At 36.2% G+C, this 20,698-nt stretch overlaps 1 protein-coding gene across 7 annotated transcripts in view; it reads left to right on the forward strand.

Annotated features, from left to right (window-relative positions):
• Positions 1-20,698, forward strand: part of FBXW7 (F-box and WD repeat domain containing 7) — a 177,125-nt gene that overhangs the window by 93,422 nt on the left and 63,005 nt on the right. Inside the window, exon 3 of one of the 7 annotated variants that reach the window (XM_064710852.1) lies at positions 14,695-15,689. The exons of the other annotated variants lie outside the window; for them this stretch is intronic. Within the exon in view, the coding sequence (XP_064566922.1) occupies positions 14,695-14,781 (87 nt within the window). The 3' untranslated portion in view covers positions 14,782-15,689. Of the gene's footprint in view, positions 1-14,694; positions 15,690-20,698 lie in introns of those variants that run through there. 7 annotated transcript variants of the gene reach the window in all.

Raw genomic sequence — 20,698 nt, forward strand, 5'->3', positions numbered from 1 at the left:
CAATTAGGTTTTTTTTCCTATCCAGCACCAGTAATACAGTTGCAGTTAGCTTCTGTTCAGCAGTGCCTTTTATCTATACAATTTATTTGTTAATCTGCACAAAGCAGGCTAATATACAATCTGTCATTTGAAAACTGCTTGTATATTGATATTAGAAATCCCTCACATAAATAAACTTGCGACCACAGTTGCTGGGTGAGTTGCTGATAGTGTTGTGTAGGATGCCTTGCTTTGCTTCTCGGTCTTTCTAGGCCTGGGCAGGGATCAGCATGAATATCAAATGAATAATAAGGCTTATGTATAATGTAAATTATAGTGCATTCTATATGCTACAGCTATCCAGAGCTTACTACAGATCTTTTTAGGAAATAAATTATCAAATATATTTAAAGGATTATTATGTTAGTGGGATTAATTTGAGAAGGTGACTTTTGAAATGTTGCAGTTCCCTGCTTTATCCATTTGAGGGCAGCTGTTCACCGATGTTAAGAGCTGTGGAGAACCTGTCTGGGGTTCTGCTATCTGCATTTTAGTTTTTCTATACTTACAAATACTTCATTCAGGTCTCTCTAGGTCTTGTATTGTTCCATTACCATATCAAAATGCCAAAATTTTGTTTAGGTTTTTTTTCCAGTAATGTTAGTATGCAAAACAACTCTAGAAGAAAACTCTGGGAAGTTTGCATGAACTGGTTTTTGGTGCAGGGATAATTTCATAGATCCATGTCTTAAAATTATGGCCTTCCTGAGTTCAGTGTATTGAACAAACTAGTTAATTTTGTAATCCAAAAAAGCTGACTTTGGATTACTCTGACTGGAAGGTATAAAGATTATTGCTGCTTTGTTCATGCTTTCATTTTACAAGTATCTCTTCACTGGACAGGCCAAAAAGAAACAGGAGGCTTCTGGATTCTTATGTTTACAGTCAGTTGAAAGTCCATGATAGCCTTGAGTTTAAAAATACTGGTTTTACAGGCACTTTTATGTGATTTCATTTCAAATGTGATCTTCTGATTAAAAGGACAGGCAGGCACTCAGAGCACCATTGGAAATCAGCCCAACTATATTTAGAAACAGAATGTTTCTAAAATGTATTACAAAGCATTAAAGCTCAAATTTTCATAATTTCGCATTTGTCAGCTTTGTACATGTTCTCATCCCATATAATGCAAAAGTACACACTTGTGAAGATAAAAGTGACAGAGAGTGGCTGTTTAAGCTTTACATTTGGAGCTTAAATTAGAATTACATTTATAATATAAATGTATTGTACAAATACAAAAATAAGTGATATCTACTATATGCAATGTATTTCTGACACTTCTCAGAAAGTCAATCTTCACCACTTTTGTCTTCTCTCTTAAGACTGTGTTTTATTTTCTGGCTAAGAACTTTCACTTATTAAAAGTTTATAACTTCCCAGCATTGGCCTGGGACCTTTAAACATTACTGTAAGACAATGATACTTACAGTCAGCAATGTGTATCAAATACAAGACTAAAAACTAGAGTGATGATAAGTGGAAGTAAAACTGGGACAAGATCTCATCTGCTAAAGCAAATCTTTTTTCCAGGGGATAGTGATAAAAAAGCAGGGGAAAATAGAGACAGATAAAAACTAAAGTTTTTTTCTTATTGCTATGATTAAGTATGAAATCTAGCTCTGTAATTTCACATTGGACAAAAAAAGTGCCTTATTTTGCCATGGCTCTATCTCCTAAAAGGGGACTGCACTAATTATGAACATGATCTTATTTTTCGAACTGGAAGTGTGTCCCTGTGGAATTACTCTAGAATAGAAGTTCCTGGGGAGAAAACAATGTACCATTGGGACATTATCTCAAAACAAAAGAAGAAGGGCTGACAATCCTGAGTTTTGTTTTTTCAGAGACGTGAGAATAACCTGTGACTGGAACTGGTGAGCAGTGCTTGGAGAATGCAAAACTTGAGTCTTGTTTATTCCCCAGTTGTATGTAAATCTGTGAATGGGCCAAGTTATGTTCCTGTTTTGCACTCATGTTATGAGCTAATATTTTTTAAAAAAAGTGTGGGGGGAGTAAGCCTGTAAAGTAGTAAGATGCTAGGCTCTTGTATCAGCTAATAACAGTTGGTGGTCTGGCACACTGTCAAATTCTTTCAGCAATTGTGCAACGAAATACTCTTAAAAGTGAATTTAGTTCAGCAGTTTCAGCAGTTAGTTCAGTTTCTCTGAGCGCACCCATAGAATTTTGTATGCAACTAACCAAAATATTGACTATTTATTGAAGGAGAAAGTAAGGCTTGCTTTGTACAGAATGTTGTATCTGATCCTGACCTGATCTCAAGCTATGTTTATATAATTGCGTTATATATTACGTTTTGCTGAACTTCACACTTTGCTGGAACAATTGAGATGGTGACTAGTTCATCAGAAATGGAAAATTGATCTGTGGCTTCTTTTTGAATCATATCAGTAGGGTATGTGGGTTGATCTGTTTTGAACTTTTGGTTCTGTTCTTCACTTTAGTTATTCAAAGTAAAAAACAAAAGGCTGCTCTTTTCCCTCTTTGGAGTACTTCATTGAAATTTTCTTATTGTAGTAAAACTAAGATTCTGAGATACTTATTCTGAAGCATACAAGTCAAGTGAAAGCCTAGTATTTGTATAAAATTTGAAATAATTCAGAATGAAGTTATAAAGTAATGCCGTTACTACTGTGTACAGGCTAATGGTAAACTGTTCCTTGGAATTTTAGCAGGAAGTGTGAAGTAGGAAATGTAAAGAGTATTTAGAAGAAAATTTATGTCTAAATGTGCTTTTGAATAACATATGAATGGGATGGTAGAAAAGAAAAATAACCCAGCCATCTGTGCAAGAAAATACTGTGCTCCCCAGCATTCTGTCCCAGCTTTTCTGTATTCAACATCTGTAAAGAAATAAGGATTGTCTTGTTTGTCTGGGAAAAAGATTGTGTTATAAGTAGGTGCTTACTGTAATGTATTTAAACTGTCAATGAAATGTTAGGTTTGTGGATTTTTTCCTGTTTTCTTTTTTTTTTTTTTTTCATAAAAAAACTTTCCTCATGTGAATATTTGGTCAGGGAGGCCCTTTATATGCAAATGAGACATGCTTACAGCTTGGCTTTTTGAAGGCGAAACAAAGGGCTAAGTGGAAATGCTAATACAGTCATATTTAATGCTGTCTTTTGTCAAGTTGCATTGTTGTGCTCCAAGCATTAAAGCATTACTGCACTCCCTCTTTTGCCCTCACATAATTATACAGTTAATTATCTTTGGTTTGTGCATAAAGAGACTTGTAAGATTTCTTAATGGTCATTTATTCACTGTGTTTTGGACTGTACTGACTCAGTTCTACAAGAGCCTTGATGGTTTTCTGCATCTCTTATCAGCAGTTTCATAACACATTTTCACACGCTTTTGTTTCTTGCTACTTAGTTTTGCTCTAAAATGTTTTCAGAATCTGAATATGTTTTTAAGAAATGTGTCCAATTTTAGGCACCGGAAGGGGATTGTGGGAACATATGGAGACATTTTAGGAAAGCTAAAATGATCAAGAAATTATTCAAAATGGAAGTAAACTAATTGTGGAAAATTTGAGTAATAGACATTGCTTTGTAGCTTTGTTCAGTGGAGTAAGAACTTTTTTCCTGAAAAATGGGCCCTGGGTTGGTTGCTAAGGGCAGGCAGACCTGTCCCCATATCCTTCCAGAGATGCTATATTCTTGGAGGAAGAGTCCTCCTACTTTCCACTGGTGTGATGGATAGGCCTGAGCAAACTGGTACCCAAACTCATGGCAAATGAGCTGGCCAGAAGAGGGAAAACCACTGTACTTTTGCATCCTTAGAGCCAAAGCCACCCAGGTGCCGCTCCTCCTACAGTGGCAGGGAGAGAGGCTGACTGGAGTACTGTATTTAAGTAAAGAAAGCCAGGAGGAAGGAATTAAAAATCACAGTGTAGCATCTACTTTCATTAAATGAGCTAGTTTTGTACCAATTTTTAGAAGACCCTGATTTTTTTTTTTTTTTTATTTTTAAAAATCCATTTTTATTTTCTTCTTTAACTTTTGGACAATATATTGTGTTTTTAGAGACCATGGTTGAGGAACAGCAAAGTCCAGATCAGTTTTTAATTTAATTTTTTTGACAGTCCAGAAGAAAACTGCTGAGGGCATGATAAAATTGATCCTTCAGCAACACTGCTACCCTCTGAAGGTTGCAATCTCCTTGGATTCCCCTTCTGAGAGCGTAATAGCAGCTTGTTAGAAACAAAACAAAATTAAAAGAAAATTCTTCCTTTAAAGAGCAGGTGTAAGTGGCTGTGCTTACTAAAACTCCAGGCAGTCATGATTTTCTTGTTTTTCAATCTGCAGATCCCTTTTTGGAGAAGGGCTCTTCTGACATTGCAGGGGAGGTCCACCAGCTGTTTGACTGACGGGAGCAGTCTGCCTGCCCCTTGGTGGTTTAATTCCTGTCTATACTAGGATAGCTTGCACTTCACTGAGCAGCAGACAGGTCAGGACGCTTGGCAGGAGAAGGTTGAGAGGCAGAGGCAGGAGGCTGTGGGGAGCTGATTCACCAATCTGAAACTTAAAAAAAAATAAAAATTGTGCGACTTTAAAGCAAAGTTTTTAGCAATGTTCTTGCAGTGTTAGTAGACTTGACAAAGTAAGAAAGATAAAATGTCCAAACCTGGGAAAACTGCCATCAACCATGGCTTGGTTCCTGTTGATCTTAAAAGTGCCAAAGAACCTCTACCACACCAAACCGTGATGAAGATATTTAGCATCAGCATCATTGCACAGGGCTTGCCCTTCTGCCGTAGGCGGGTAAGTGTAAAAGTCTTTAAAAGCTGGATTTTCATCACTTGGCTTGGAGATCAGTGCTTTGTCATGGTGCATTCATTCCATGAGGAAGTACTTACATCTGTTATTATCTATTTACCCAGGGTGCCATAGAGGAGCCCTTTGGTAATTTATTTCATCAATTCTTGTGCTTTAATTTAATTAAAATCTGTACATGTTGTCTTAGCTATTACTCATTTAAAGGAACGTGTCAGTGATTCTTTTATAGCTGTAAACCGGGTAGGTGAAAACAAATGCTGTACAAAATAGGTGCACTCATAAATGTATTTTGCTGTTATCCAGTCTTTTAGGTCATGAAGATAGTTTGGGGTATCAGTTCTGAATTGTAGTGACATATGTGACTTGTTGAATACTAAATTAGAGAATTTAGAAATGTTAAACTAATTAATATTTGAGCATTTTTAGTAAGAATTCTTGAAATATGATTTTAATACTTTTGTAACTCAGTAAGGGAGATAACATTTTTTACTGTTACATAAAATAAAAATAGCATGTTACTATGTGGAGGTTGCGATATAGTTTATATATAGACAATCCTAGCCTGACAAACTATCACGGGTCTTATACTACAGCTTCAGGAACTGTATGAATTAAGTGTCTCTTAAAATACATTTATATGCGTTTTCTCTTGCTGCTAAATAAATACTGTTTCAGTTTACTGATGCAAGTTTTAAAATCTAGCTCATCCCTTGTAAATATGCTTGCTCTCTTTGAATGTCAACTTAGTACTTTTTAGCAAACTGAGTTAAATCACAGAAAAAATTTAAATTTGACAAGGTCACCCTGGAAGGTTTGATTTTTTTTATTCTGTGTTGTTTGGAATATCTTAAAATGTTTATTATATGTAAAAGGTACATGGCATACATTGAAGGCAGCAATCTAATGTCAATCTTCAGCAGTGCAAAATTTAGAACATATATATATACACACACACACAACTGTTTGATATTGGATTGTGTGCATTTCAGAAAAGTTTTTTTTCTGAGATTAGATATTATGCATATGTGTTTGCTGAACATGAAATAGGAACATTTCATAATGTTGAAGGTGATAAAGTAAGTTTCTGTATTTTAATAAAGTGTTACAATTTTTTGATATTATTTGGGAACTGTTTGTTTGAAAATAAGCCTTTGGAATATGTTTGGATAGTGTTAGTTCCTTTGTCTTGGGAAAAGCATAGTATACAGTGTAGAAGATAAGTTTAGTAGATAGACTTCATAAGTCCTTTTGTGGCTAAGTAAGTATGGTACTCTTGGAACTTGAATGCTGATGTCTTATGAGTGTATTTTCTGTAATGAGAAATATGATCATACAGTAACTTATCACAGGTACAAAAACACCCCCAAAACAACCCAACCAAAATCTAAAGCAGTTTTCTCAAGATTTTGCACTGTTCCAAAGTGACCACAGTGATCTCATTTGTCCTGTCCTACACCCCGCTCAGTCACTTTAATGTTTTAGTTATAGGAGGGTTTAGAAAGGCGTTCAGCATCTATTTTTCTTTTAGCAATTAGGACTAAGGAGAAAATTTAGAAATGCTGTAAATGTATGTTTTGCCAGCTAAGCTATCATCAATCTATTTATCTTCTATTCTGAAACTAATAATTCTCCGTATGATGGCTGCTGGTAGTGGAAAGTATGAGAGCTCCACCTTTAGTGCCATGCCTTGCAGCACTCCAAGCCTGCACGTAACTCCCAGCCATTACCATATTGGGTTCCTTCCATGCTAACGCACAGCGGGTGCATGCAAGATCTGCAGGTTGAAAAAATCCAATAGTAAAACCCAATCTAATTCTTCATATCAACAGATGAGAGAGTCAATACTTCTGTTTTTTGGATTTATTCTTTTATTAAACATTACAGCCAAAAAAGTATTTTTATGCAAAATAGGAGTTTTGACACAAAGTCTTTGTGCAGCTTCAAGTTTTACTTTTTAAAAATTCTACTTTTCATTTAATAAGTAATGCATTGAATTATTTAGTACTGCATTTTCAGAGCTTAGTTTGATGTGCTTTAGAACATGAGCTACTATTTTCTTCCAGGTTATTGACTTGGTAATATATCAATGCCACCCTTTTTTTGGGTGAGTGTACGATTGGGCCATTCAGACATTGACGTGACTTTAATATTGACCTTCTCCTTGTTTGAACTCATTTCTTCCCCTCCTTAATTGTACGTTAGACTTAACAAAACATCTTTAAAATGTGTTCTGTGATCCTTGAGAGTAAAAATATTTCCGTTATGAGAGCTGACAGTTCATGGCTTCTGCATCCTCTGCATTGGTTATACTGAGCTTCTATCAAGAAGTGCACTATAAATGGTCACAGGACTTAGCAGTTTGCCCTTTTGCATTTTGTCAGTTTGCTCAAGTAGTTAAAACACTTGTCTGCAATACCACTAATCTGAATCCAGTTAAAAATAGTATTTCTTAGCATTCTTTGTGGAGCACTTGAGAATAACTTTAGTGCACAGCTGTAAAAGTACTGTACTTCCACAGTAAACCGGTGTATTCCTACAAAGCTGTCCCGGAAAACACCAATGCACTATCACCAAACACAGCCATAACTGTGGTCCTCTTTAGCCTTTGACACATCTTTCTTAGGCACTGGAGTAGATTTTGCAGTGTAAAGTGGAGAAGCAATGAATACCTTTTAGCTGGGACACACTTGGAGTATCAGATGTCGTTTAGCTCTTCAGTGCGATGGAGCTGCAGCTGATCATTGAACATACAGCACAGTCACGTATGTCACGCATGTCCCAAAATCAAGTGACACATTTTGTTTGCCATGGTAAATACTTCCAGTGGACAAAAAAATTGGTCTCTTAATTAAGTATGTGATTTTTCCTTTGTAATGCTCTTAAACCACTCACAGAAGTATTTTTCCTTCTGAAGTCTTGTAATTCTCAACTCTTTGAAAGCTATTTAAAAATAGATTTCTTCCCTCTTTAGTTTTCCAAGGTTTTCTTCCCTGAAATTTCTATTGAATTGTCTTTCTTCAAGTTTTCTGTATAACAATTTTATCACATTGAAAGTATCTTTTTAAGAAGTGCTAATAAGCTGGAAAATTTGTGAGAGTGACTTATTCAGTTGCAGCGTTCCTTCATTTCAAGTGGATTATAGTAGCACTGAATTGTTATAAAGCAGGGGTTTCAGTGTGCACCCTGTGGTATTCCAAGCTGGAAAAATCAAGGTAATAAATGTATCCATTTTCACTGCCTGTAATCTCAAAACCACCAAAGATTCTGTTATACTCTCTGATTTTGTGAGAATAGTTTTCCTCTGTCTGTGTATGTTTCACCCTTAAAATACATCCAACCAAATTTTGGCAATTCATCAGCTTAGTTCATCAATGAAATGCTTCTGTCTGTAGGATGTATTTGTATGTTAAGTGAACACAAGATAGAGCATTGAAACATTACTTTTTACCTGCCTGTGTACTTCATAAAAAAGAGCATCCATTTGGTCTTACACATTTGTCACTACAGTGGAGCAGTTGGACTGAGACTCCAGTTCCTTTCCTTCCTCTAATTGACAGATATTCTAGTAGTGTATTTAAAATACTGGTGACTTATGCATGAACAGCTTCACTTATTTGGATTTGGTTTTTTAATCCCTTAATTTCTGTGTTAAAGCAAGCAAAGCAGTCTTTTCACTGTCAGTCAAATTTATGTAAATGTTTGTGCCAGCAGTTCAACCAAGTGGTCTGTCCGTTCAGTTTTTCAGGGAAATGTAGTCCTGAATTTTTCCACAGTAAATCATATTTCTTGCTTGAATACAGTACTTGATTTCATGGATGACAGTAAGAAGTTACTTAATGGACAAAAAAACTGTTTTGCTTTCTCTGAAATTATATATCCTTCCATTTATACTTCTCTGTACTGCAGATGACTTTGGAACACATTCTGAGTAATGTAAAAAAGCACTAATCTATTTTCCCCTTAAACAAAAAATAGGTAATTTCCCTTGGAATTTCTCACCATTTGCTAGGAAAAGACTGACAGAAGAGTGTGAACAAAAAATATGTGAAGATGTGCATGTGTGTGTGTACAGTTTTCTAATGTAAAACTAAAGGTAGTCTTCAGAGTCTGTCACTGGACAAATCTGAGCACTCCCAAATGCTTGCATCTTCTACAAGAGAATTTTTGTTTCTGGGTTTTTTGTCAAGGAACTTGCATTGTGACCTCTGGTGTTAACATATTTCTTTGAATGGCTGTCAGAAATAGCTTTCTTTCAAAGCTGCTTTAGCCTTTATTTCAATATCTCTTGATTTTGTTAGAAAATTTGTCAGAGAAGTACAGGTCATGGACTGGTCAGTTGATACTTATCAGGAAAGGAACTGTGTTCTTGACCTATGTGTATTTTTCATAAAGGGGTGTGTCCATTGCTCTGGATTTCCAAATATTAACAATAAAGCCTGCCTTCTAGATATTTTACTTTTCATTCTTAAATTCATAGTTTATAGTGGTTTTTTTTCCTTGCTTTTGTTATTTTTGGTGTTTCAGTTTTGGAAAATCTGTGTAATGAAACAGAATTACTTCAGAAGTTCAGTAGAAGGAAGTTAACTGAAAAGGAAGATGGTTTTGAGTGGAAAGAAAGGAATAGTTGCAGAAATGAGGAAGGCAAAGTCTTCTGTAACATTCTGCCTGGAGGGTCATGCCTTTAGAAGATAAATAGTCTTGGATAATGAACTTTGTCTTTTTATCTTTTCTTTTTTACATATATGCAGTGTCTCCACTCTGAATCTGCTTTTCCTGTGCCTTTCATCTATTCTCACAAGGGAAATAAATGTTTTTCCTGTGTGAAGTGGTAGTCTTGAAGAAAAACGCAATACGTTACTTATTTTATCAAGACGGAACAGCAAAATTCTAAAAATTATCTTCTACACCCTTTTTTGTGCAGTTCTTTCTTTCATTTTGTTTGCAAACAAACTTCCTCTGTACTGTAGTTGAGAGGGAATAATACAGGTTTCACAGAAGTGGAAAGAAGTGTACAGATCCTCAATTCTCTGATCAGCTCAAGGTGGGCTGATTCAACCTGGCTCAGCTGAAGTGTCCTGTGATCTCCCAGGCAATGCTCACAAGAATTCTGCCAAGCCTTACTGAAATCCATCCTTCAAACTGTGCATGCAGTCTGATGTAGCCAGTGTTTCTGGCTTTGTAGAATGAGATACAGGCAGAAATAGACTTCTCCCTAGCCCTGCCCTTCTCTGGGGTGTTAGAGAAGCTCTGGGCTTAAGATAGCCATTTGCAGGAGGAAGCAGTTTGCTGTTCGAGCAGCTGTTCCCTGTATTCCCTGGGAAAAATAAAATTGGTAGCTAACCTGTGCATATCTAGTCCAGTCTGGTGTAGTGGGTCAAAAATAGTTGGACAACTTACTTGAGTTTTTGTTGTTGTTTGGTTGGTGGTTTGTTTTTGTTTGGTGTTTGCTAATTTTCAAACCTGCACTGCAACACATGTCATAGCACTCCCAAAGACTGCTTTCTCAGAATATTCAGGGATCCTCTGTCACCATACTGGCTCTTTGAGAAACACTGTTATTTAAATTGTTCTACCTATTTCTGGCCAAGATAAAAGCAGCAATCGGAAACTCATTTATATTTAACACTAGCTAAAATGTTTTTCTTTGTGGTTTTGATGCATTTAAAACTTCCATTTCCTCTTGTAATGAGCAGTGCTGTCTGTTACAGACTGCAGGAGTGCAGATGTTAAAAGCATGTTATGATGATTCTGCAGTCAGTCCCTTCCCTTCAGGAGGTGTCAGAAGAAAGGTTTCCTGGGTGATTTTTCTCCCTTGTGCCCAATTGTTTAGATGTCTTTTGAAGCCTTTATTGTCATGCTCTTTGAGCTATTCAAACATGCTGGGTTGACTTTGTGTAAGGTCTTTACCTGCTTAAAGTCCATCTGTTTTGTTGTCTCAAACTGTGGAGGTTATAGCATCCAGCAGAAGAGGGAATGGGAGACAACAATGATGCCATAAACTGACCCAGCTGCCTCTTTGCTGATTGATCATGCCAGAGGGGAACTCATGAAATGTGTAATTAAATACTTAGTGTATTGCTTTGAAACCTAATTGCTTTAGCTATGAATCTCCCTTTTCTCTTTTTACAGTCCCTTCTATCACTAGGTAAATGCTTTTTGTCCTCCTGCAGCAGAGGAAGGCACTTTAATTTCCTGAGCATATCTTTTTCAGGTATGGGGGAAGACTCCTTTGTGATGAAATTATTGCTCTTCTGTGTCATGACTATCCCTACTATAGAAACACAAAGAGGGCAAATAAACTTTAACTGGCAATTTTTGCTCAGGTGTTCCCCAGATTTTGAGCGGAAGTCAAACTGAACTAGAATGACACTCAGACAAGGCATAAGCAGGGTTGTAGCCTTAGCACCTTGCTCTTGGGTCTCTGCCACTTACCACAACCAATTGGTTGTTGTTCCTTACGTGATGAACCCTTTCTTTCAGTGAATCATGATTTTGCCCGTTTGAATAGCTCCACTCCTCAGAGCAGCAATCCCATCTCATTCCTAGACTCACTGCTGGGCTTGAGTTTTTTCTCTCAAACTCTGTCTTTGGCTCTGGTCTACTCGATCTCACTCTCCCTTCACCTAGTTTTGGACTGGTAATTCTGCTTTCTCCCTACAGTTTCTAATTGATATTCATCTTCTGTCAAAAGTGGACCTCTTCTCTGGAAAAGTTATTTACTATGCTTGAAAATACAGTTTTGCATAGGAGCAACAGCAGTGTCTTTCTAAATGCTGCTCAGTTATTTTATAATGTTACTCATATTTTTGGAAAGGCAAGAAAAAAAGCACTGGAATTGACATGACTTTTCCCTTTATTTATTTATCTTTTTTAGTCAAGGAAACCTGTACTTTTAATTTGTTCTGTTCCTTAAAATATGTTTTGAGTAACCAGTTTGATTGCAAAGTTTCTTGGTCAGAGGTTTGAGATGGTTGCATATCATTTGTGTGGTCATGTGTAGTTTGATCACATTTCAGAAAAACATCTCTAGTTACTTACTCCTCATGTGGATGTGATTTTAATACTGAAAGATGCAGTCTATAAAGTAGGTTAATGATTTTTCTTTAAAAATCAGATAGTAGTTACAAACTGTAGTGCATTTTTGATACATTGCAAATATTTATGCTTGTGAAAGAGAAGTGTGATATATGTCATATGAAAACATTGAGGCTGTGCAAGAAGGCAATAAATACAGTAAACCAGTTTTTAATAATTCTGCTGCTACTGTAACACTTGGAAGTAATAGACAAGTAAGATTTGTGTGTGGTGTTTTTCATTTGTTTTGTAGATCATATTCCAATATATTGAAGGACAACCAAAATTCTACTGACCCTAAACTAATTGATTAAAGTGAGAAGGAGAATAAAAATACATAAATGATGATAGAAGTGTAAATAAATTATTTTATATAATGTTCTTCCCTTATGAATTATCTATGTTTAGCAGTACTTCCTTAAACCAGCTTGGTTTATGTCGTATCAAAGGCACTTATAAGACTTGGCAAATGGTTATGTATTCAACTTCTTTATTAGCTAGGAAAACTTTTTTTTTTTTCAGGAAATAGTATAATAATGTAGCAAAGACAATAAAATTTTGTGTTTTATTTGGTGAAACAGGCTTTTTTCTCTCCTGTCTCAGATGGCTCATTATTTCTGGTAGTTTATTAAGTTTGTATATGGTGGATGGCTTTGCATATGCAAGGTAGTAAATAGAATCTTATTTGTAAATTGTGAAAAAGAGGCAACTTGTCTGTAGAAGATGCAGGTAAGTAAAAAATTTATTTTAGGAATCTGTAATATGTAAACATAAGGAAATTTCAGACCAGATGCTTCAATATTCATAGCCTCCTGTGGAATTTCTAAAATCGCATCTTTAAGTTCATAATGTAGCTAGTGTACAGTGATGGTAAGCAGTTACAGCATACTGATCCTAGATGGTATTATATGGGATCTTTCCTCATGATTGAGGTCCCCCCATTTATGTATAGAGACATGGGTTTAAAAAGCATAGTTTTATTTGTAAACATTATTCATATTATAATAATATTATATATATGATGTAATAAGTCTGATATGCTGGATGCAAAATTGTCCCTGCACAGAGAGTTTACTGCTTGTAGAGATGAAAGACAGAAGATGAGATGGGAAAGGAAGCATGATGTGTTGTTAGCTGCTGCAAGCAGAGAGCTGTTCCTTGGTTCATAGGCCAGGAGCCTGTAGGTGATACCATTCTGGTCTCTTTCTAAGGATACTCTCCCAGCAGCATTTTTGTTTTTGAAAATTGAAAAAGAACAGCATAGAAAGTGACACAGAGGTATATTTGGTATATTTTTTGTGCCGTATTTTTTCCTGTTTATCCTGTGTTTAGGTACTCACTTCTATATTTACACAGTTAAAATTTTGTTGCTTTAAGACAATCTGCATGGTGCAGTGTTCTGTCAGTAAAAAAGGCAATCTCTTCCAAAGCATGCTGCTATTAATAAACCCTAACACAGGATTACTTCTCATGATCACAGCAGCAGCTGGCAAGAATGTTTGCAATTTTAACATATTTACAGCATTGCTACATTCCATCTTGCATTTCTCCTATGGTACGTTGTTAGTGAAATTTCAGACTGAATTCTTACCATGAATTTCTTCATGACCTTACAGTCTTCCCTTCTTTTGCCTTCCCTTCTCCAAATCCTGTCTGCATACCAAGCTCTCAAACAAAAAAAAAGGTCCTCTACTGTCTAGTGCCTATTCTGTCCACATAACTTTTATAGATCATCTCTCTTTTCTTTCCTGTTTCTTTACACCCACAGTGTTCCTGTCCTTTGCCTCTCTGCTTATCCTGCAAACAGTTCTGGGAAGTCCTTTCTGCCCATGCACCACATTTAAGAAAATGAAGAATTATCTGTAACTGGCTGTATTTCCTAAGAGAACCAGATAAGCCATCATGCTAAAAAAAAATTACGATTTCTACAACATCTATCACTTGATTTTCAAAGTACAAGTGTTTAGCTTTAAGTATAATAAATTCAGTATTAAAATACTATGTGTCAATCAATTTCCACTGCCTACCCTTGCTTTATTATCTCCAGGCAGGTGATAAACTCTCATAGTTGGTACTAATTCTCTTCTCTTGAATAGCATTCAGAATAGGTGCTTGTGCACCTTTCTCTTTGGGAGGAATGTTTTTGTGCTAAACAATAATAAGCTTCTGTTCATTTAATTTATTAGACATGTATGCTTGCCACTTATTTGCTGTTTCTGTTCACAGCGATGCAAGAAATAGGTAACAGACAAAAAAACCTAATAATACAAATTATAGAATTGAGACTGCATCATCCCTTTAACCTATGGCAGGATCTATGGTGTCTGTGCTATTTCTGACTGAGATTCATCTAATGATATAAAATTGCTTCTCATAGAAATGGTTAGTTTTCTCATCATGTTTGAAATATCATTATGTGTTGAGGTCACTTTGCACTGTGAGAATTTGACACTAATTGCAATTAATATCCAGATTTATTAAGGGCATATACATAGCAGTGCTTCTTCACTTCAGAAAGAAAATGGGTTAGAATAGCAGCAGCTAATTTGGTCGGTGCCTAATTAGTATGAATATTACATGGATTAAAATTGCCAGAGTAGATTCATTTTGGGGGTTTGTTTCTTGATTTTTTTTTTCAAGACACATCATGCCCCTCCTGTATGGGTTAGAGAATGTTTGTAACAATTTTGTTGGGATTATTCCATTATAATTGTCAAATTAATTTGGTGTATGTCAGTTTCCTTTTGCTTCTTGTCCGCTTTTCTTTTCTTGTTACATAAAGAGCTGGTCATCATGGGAGAAAGCTTCAGTGAGTTGTAGCCCTTCCCTCCCAGAAGAAGAGGAGGCAGCTGGAGCTGCTTGGTTCTGAGCCGCGTTAGTGATGGTGGGTGTCCGTGAGATCTGTTGGCACAGCTCGAGAAGCTTTCCAACAGGGCTGCCTCTTGTGCTGCCTTACTGAGAGGAATTTCTTTGGAGCATCTGGTTAACAGGGATCACTTTCTGGCACCACCTCCGTTAATTACATCTGCTCAACCTGTCTGCCTTGGTTTGCCTTGTGCATTCCCGTGAAGGGCTGTATCCAGATGCAGCTGTCTTGCAGGCGCAGCACTAAGCCCTGCGCCAGTCTTGAGATTTCTGGGAAGGCATCCAAACTTCTGAGTGGGTGAAGAGGAAATAGTTTCCTGTTCTGAAGTACTGGCCCATTTTAATTTGAGCACACAAGTGAATGTTTTAGATGTCCATAAATGCTGCATATTTGTCCGTTTATGGCCATGTTTAGCAGGTCCGGCCCTTTTCTTGATTTAGGAAGAGCTCAGATCAGACATGACCTGTTCTTTCCTGTGTTTGGAGAAAGTAAATGCTTCAAGACATCCAAGACATCCTCAGGGAATTAATTAATTCCTGAAAATATAGCAATGAGGAGAGGTGGGTGTGCAAACCTTCATGCCCCCTGCCCCAGTTTTTCTCTTTCTCTCTTCCTGATGCAGAGGGAAACCTGCACTAAAACTTCTCTCTAGTCACTGAAGTATAAAAATAGTGAAACCTGTAATTTGCACCTCTGGAGTGTCTTACTGACTTGTGGGACCTAATTTATAGAAACAAGTAGCATTGGCAGCCCCTTGCAGTGGACACACAGACCCCATGAATTCATAATTGCTGAAAATTTTCAGTTTATTCTTTGGGCTTCAGTAGACAATTTATGCCTCCCTGAGGTTATACTGAGTTACCCAATCGTAATAGGTGCTGCAAGTCTAATAAAACTAATCTTTCAAGAGACATCTGTGTTTCTTTGCTCTCAGCATGTTCTGTCTTTTGTGTATGTATGTTGATCGAAACATTGAAACATGTTATTTAGTAATTGGCCCTAAGGCCTTGTGTTTTCTCAGTGATTTTAAGATTTGTAATTCAAATTTGCACTACTTAAGCATGAACAATGTTAGTAAGCAAAAAAACCTTTAAATTGAACTGTCGTCTCTCTGAAGTAACTAATCTTTGTGATATAAACAGAAAAATGTCTTTTTCTTAACCTAGTGTAACAACAGTGTGCATAATGTACAGTATTTGTATTTTAATGTATTTGGAAGAAGGTAAATAGAATCCTTCTTACAAGGTACTTATATTGACACAAATTAAGCCTCAGTGGGATGAAATGATGACAATTACTGAAAAATAAAGAAGTACATTATGTAGTAGTTTTGAATGTAGTTTAAACTATTTCCCACTTCAATTTTAATTTCAGATTGCCTGTATCTTAGAGTTTTTTCTTTTTTGCTTATGCTTCAGAACCATGAAGTCAAGACACCTTTTTGTGCATTTTCATACAAGCAGTTCCTTGCTGTGAGGCAACATGGGACACACGTGCTTTTGTCCATCTTTTGAAATCTCTTTACTAGGAGTTTTAACTTCTGTACAAGGTTTTGAGAAATAGTTCATGTTTTGATGGTATGTGAACATATGGGGAATGAATTTGGAGTCTTGAGACTAAACTGTTGCATTTTTTTCTTTTCTTTTTTTTTTTTCTTTTTAAGCTTACTAGGAGAGCATTCCAGTAGAGAGGACATAAGACATATGTTGTCTTTGAAGGATCGGTGTGCTAGATATTGGATATGGCATTCCAAAGCATGTAATGACACGGATCACAAAGATGTTGCCCTATTAAAAACCTAATATATGCAACCATCTTTGTATTTCTAAAAGAATGTCAGTTGCTACTAAGAAATATGCTAAAAACCTTTCTGAACTTTTCAATTCCTTTGACAGTGCTTGTGAACTTCAATATCTATTTTAAAAATACAATATATAATATATAATTTTCATTCTGTAGCACGCAATATTATAGGTGGTAGGTAATTGTTTCCTTTCTTTTTCCATTCAGAACTGGGGAGTCATAGCATCTCGTTATCTAATACTATTTAATAATAGCCCTCAGAATACATACACAGATACAGGTGCTCTTCCTTCAGGGAGAGTTTCAAGATTTCCTTCTAGCTTCCTGCCACTAAGTAGCATCAGTGCTGCTTCATAAGTCTCTGTCCTAGATTAGGTGTATCTGTCACAGACATATCATAAAGCATATCAAATACAAAGGTTTTATCTGGCCTCTTTTAGATGTGTCTTCATTAATGGTTTTCACTAATAGACAAATTGGTAAATTTGCTGCTATTATTCAGTAGAAAAAAATATTAAGCTTTTTTTCTTATTTTTTATTTCCATTTATATTTTCTTATATTCTGACTTAAAAGTAATCAGGTTTTGCTTTGTTTTTTTTATAAAGAAGAGCTCATTTTTAATAGGAAAAACACTAAATAGGAAAAACCTTACATGTTGTCTTACAATGTATTATAAATAAGGGGGCTTGTTTTTCCTTTTTCAGTCCTTTACTCCTCATGTCTTGAAAATAATGAAATAAAAAATTCTCCTAGCTTATCTTCTGTATGCATTTTCTGCTCTGTACAACATTAGAGGGGAAACAAGAACCAAGATGTAGTTTTAAGCAGTAGCTTCATAAACAAGTCTGGAAACTGAGGTAATCCTGCCTCATGTCCTTGTTTTCCCTGTTTCTTTCACCTTGTGACTGCTGTCATAGACTCCAAACTTGGAAACAGCTGCTGCTAGGAAACCCTGTCTTTCCTTGTTTGACTTGGAAAACAGGGGTGGATTATTTCTGTTAAACTGAAGAGGAAAAAATACTTTCACTGAGTGCTGGCCATGTGTCTGGTTGCACCAAGGCAGAAGTTGGAGGTCTCTGAGGTAATACAGACTGTTTCAAGAACTGGGCATGTGGGAAGTTCACACCCTGGTTCAGAATGTGTCTAGCATCAAGACAGAACAGATGAGAGATCGCCACTACATTTAAAGTGTAAAATGTTTTCTTTCTTCATTTATGAATGAGAATGTTTGTGCTTCAATTTTCTGCCATGTTTATTTTCATAAAAATACAAACATCTCTAAATCTGACTCTCACTTGAAAGTAAAATTGAAAGTGGTCAGGAGCATTTGATAGATTACTGTAAATAATTGGAGAGATTTGTCTTCTACAGGTGCAACCTGAGCTGCACTTCTATGGTCTCTATACAGTGATTTAGTTTCTTTACAGTGGTTGCTTGAAGGAAATGGCATTTTCTGCTTCTCTGGTAGATGCTTCAAATTTCAGAGGCAGTTTGGCACTATTGTAATTAGCACAGGGTGGAGGAAGCCATGCAGTGCCACTCTGGTCGCAGGCTTGTGTCGTAGATGCAGCATTGCTTGGTTGGCTACAAATGACATGAGATACACAGAAAGTGAGACTGACAAAAGGTGGAACAGAAAAATCAGTTGCTATAGTACCAAGCAGCCAGTGCTGTACTGCTGAAAATGTGGCTTTCTGTATATGCACGTCAGCAAAATAGAATACCTTTGTAGGGGTAGAAGGTATCAAAGTATTTTTATAGTACTCCCAGGGTGATAGTCCCAGTTGACAAGAAATTTACATCAGCTTTAAAAATGACACTGGGCATTACACAGTGAAGTCTCTCCAACAGGAATATATTCTTGAGGAAGAATGTATCATGACTTGAGAATAGATTAATTTCTTAGAAAGACAACCTGACACCAAGTGTTGGACAGGCAAACTATGCCATTGTGCCTTTTTTGAATCTTGTTTTATGCCTTGCTTGCAGAGTCAAAGCTGGATTATTTGCACTTACAGAGGTCTGACCTCTAGGTGCCATTAGTAGGATAGAAATCCAACCCCTGTTCTTAATCAAAAACCTTTCAATTAACCTTTCAATTAACTCAATACTGAAATTGTTTGTCACAGCCTCTTTCCTACAGGAAAAACCCCTGAAGAGATCATGGTGGTTCCCTTGAGAACCAGCTTTACTTCATAGCTCAGAATGTGTTTTAAGGGAAAGATACTGTGGTGAGAGCCACTTGTGAAAAAAAATCATAGCCAGAGCAGAAAATAAAATACATAAAATACATAATGGCCCAGATACTGTCACTGACTGTAATAACTGCTTTTCAGGATTTATGATGAAACAACTTCAAACTTGTCTTTTAAGTCCCCTTGTTTCTACGTGCATGTAGTCAGGAGAGAAAGCTTGAATTTTGTTTTCCCATTATTACTAGGGAATTATTTGGATATTATCTTTATGGGAGTGGGAAAATGTTTTTTTTTATACCTAGCATGCCATTATTTATCATCTCTTTTTTTATTAGAAACTACTTCTCATAGCAGTTTGTTAGCAAGAGGGTGCCCTACCCTGACCTTAGTTAAGAAGCTGTGTAACAATTCCTTGTAAAGCTGCATTCTTAAATACATGGTGTATGTGTAAACTCACAAAGACACAGCAATAGTCATGTAGTAAAATCTGATGGGGAATGCTGTAAGTTCAAAAAACAGGAAATCATCTTTAAGCATCCTTTTTAACATTTTCTTGAAGCATGCAGATTGCACCGAGGTTTGAGGTTCTCTGCATAAATTTCCAAAACACATAACTGGGAGAAATGCTTTGCACCCTTTTTCATAACTGTTGACAGGCCAACTTAATTTTTTCCTTCTCCTTGAAAAGGTTGTGCTTGTATGCAGGTGGCTTGAATAGCCTGGTTGACATGGATTTAGTCCATGAGAAAATGAAATTATGATCAGACTCTGTTAAGCTAGGTGGGTTTTTTAGCCTCACCCAGAGAAACATTTGTGATGTTCTTGTGAATGACAGCATGTCTAAAATGTCCCATGGCTTTAATAAAGGGTGCCTAGGAGAAAGAACTCTGATATATCATTTATTTAGAGTTACCATACCAATGTAATGGGCAGAATATGTTTAGGATCTTTTATAAGCAAAAGAGTTTTGCAAGGCACTTTTTCTACTTAAGATTATGGTGATCATGTGTACCACATGAACATTTGTAGCACAAAAAGTAATTTGAGCAATTTTTTTTAATTGCAAATGTTACCACTCTGCTTCTTAAAAAAAAATGTATTGGGCCTTTGAAATGTAATGGTTTGTTTTGTAGTCTCACAGTGTACCCTTTTTCTTTAATAGTGAAAAGTATAATTTTGGATCTCAGTGGTGTTGAGTAAGGTCTTTGTCATCTTGTACCTCATTTAAGCTAATCTGTCGGAAGGGATAGGAAGAATGGCAAGTTCTTGTCTTGGCTTGAGAGAGGTTTCAGAACGCCTGTGCTGATGATACACTGAGATATTTGCCTCATGGAGATATGGGACACCTTTTTTTATTCAATCAGAAGTTCCTGACTGACATTCTAGTTAATGCTACCAAAAATAAAAACCCAAACATGTATCAGAACAACACATTTAGCATTAAATGACAAGCAAAATAGCAATTGAATTTTAAATCAGAAGAAACAGGATGCTTGGGGGAAAAACTGTTATTTAAAAAGTTGAGGGAATTTACAGGATGTATGAAGTAGCTTATATACTCATAAATAATTTCTTATGCCATTGAGAGTTGATTCTGATAGAAGCTTTGTTGTTCCATTCTTAGATAAAGCTTTGTGTCATGGCTAAGTATATCCATTTTAGTATTTTTTTCCTTTCTGAAGAAATGTATCTGAATTGGTTTTGTTCATCAATTCTCATCCACTGTGTAATCAAGGTGGAAAATTCATACCTTTTTAAAATGAGAAGGTCTAAGTATGCATATCAAGGGAAAACTAGGCATTTTCCGACTAAAGAAAGAGTTGGATTTTTATTCTGCTTTTCCTCCAATTGTTTGTATGTTTTATGGGGGGAGCAAGGGGCTATCTTATAGAAAAATATAGGAAATTTTTAGTTTAACATA

The sequence above is a fragment of the Zonotrichia leucophrys genome, chromosome 4 (assembly GCF_028769735.1).
Source record: "Zonotrichia leucophrys gambelii isolate GWCS_2022_RI chromosome 4, RI_Zleu_2.0, whole genome shotgun sequence".
NCBI classification, from domain to species: Eukaryota; Metazoa; Chordata; class Aves; order Passeriformes; family Passerellidae; genus Zonotrichia; species Zonotrichia leucophrys.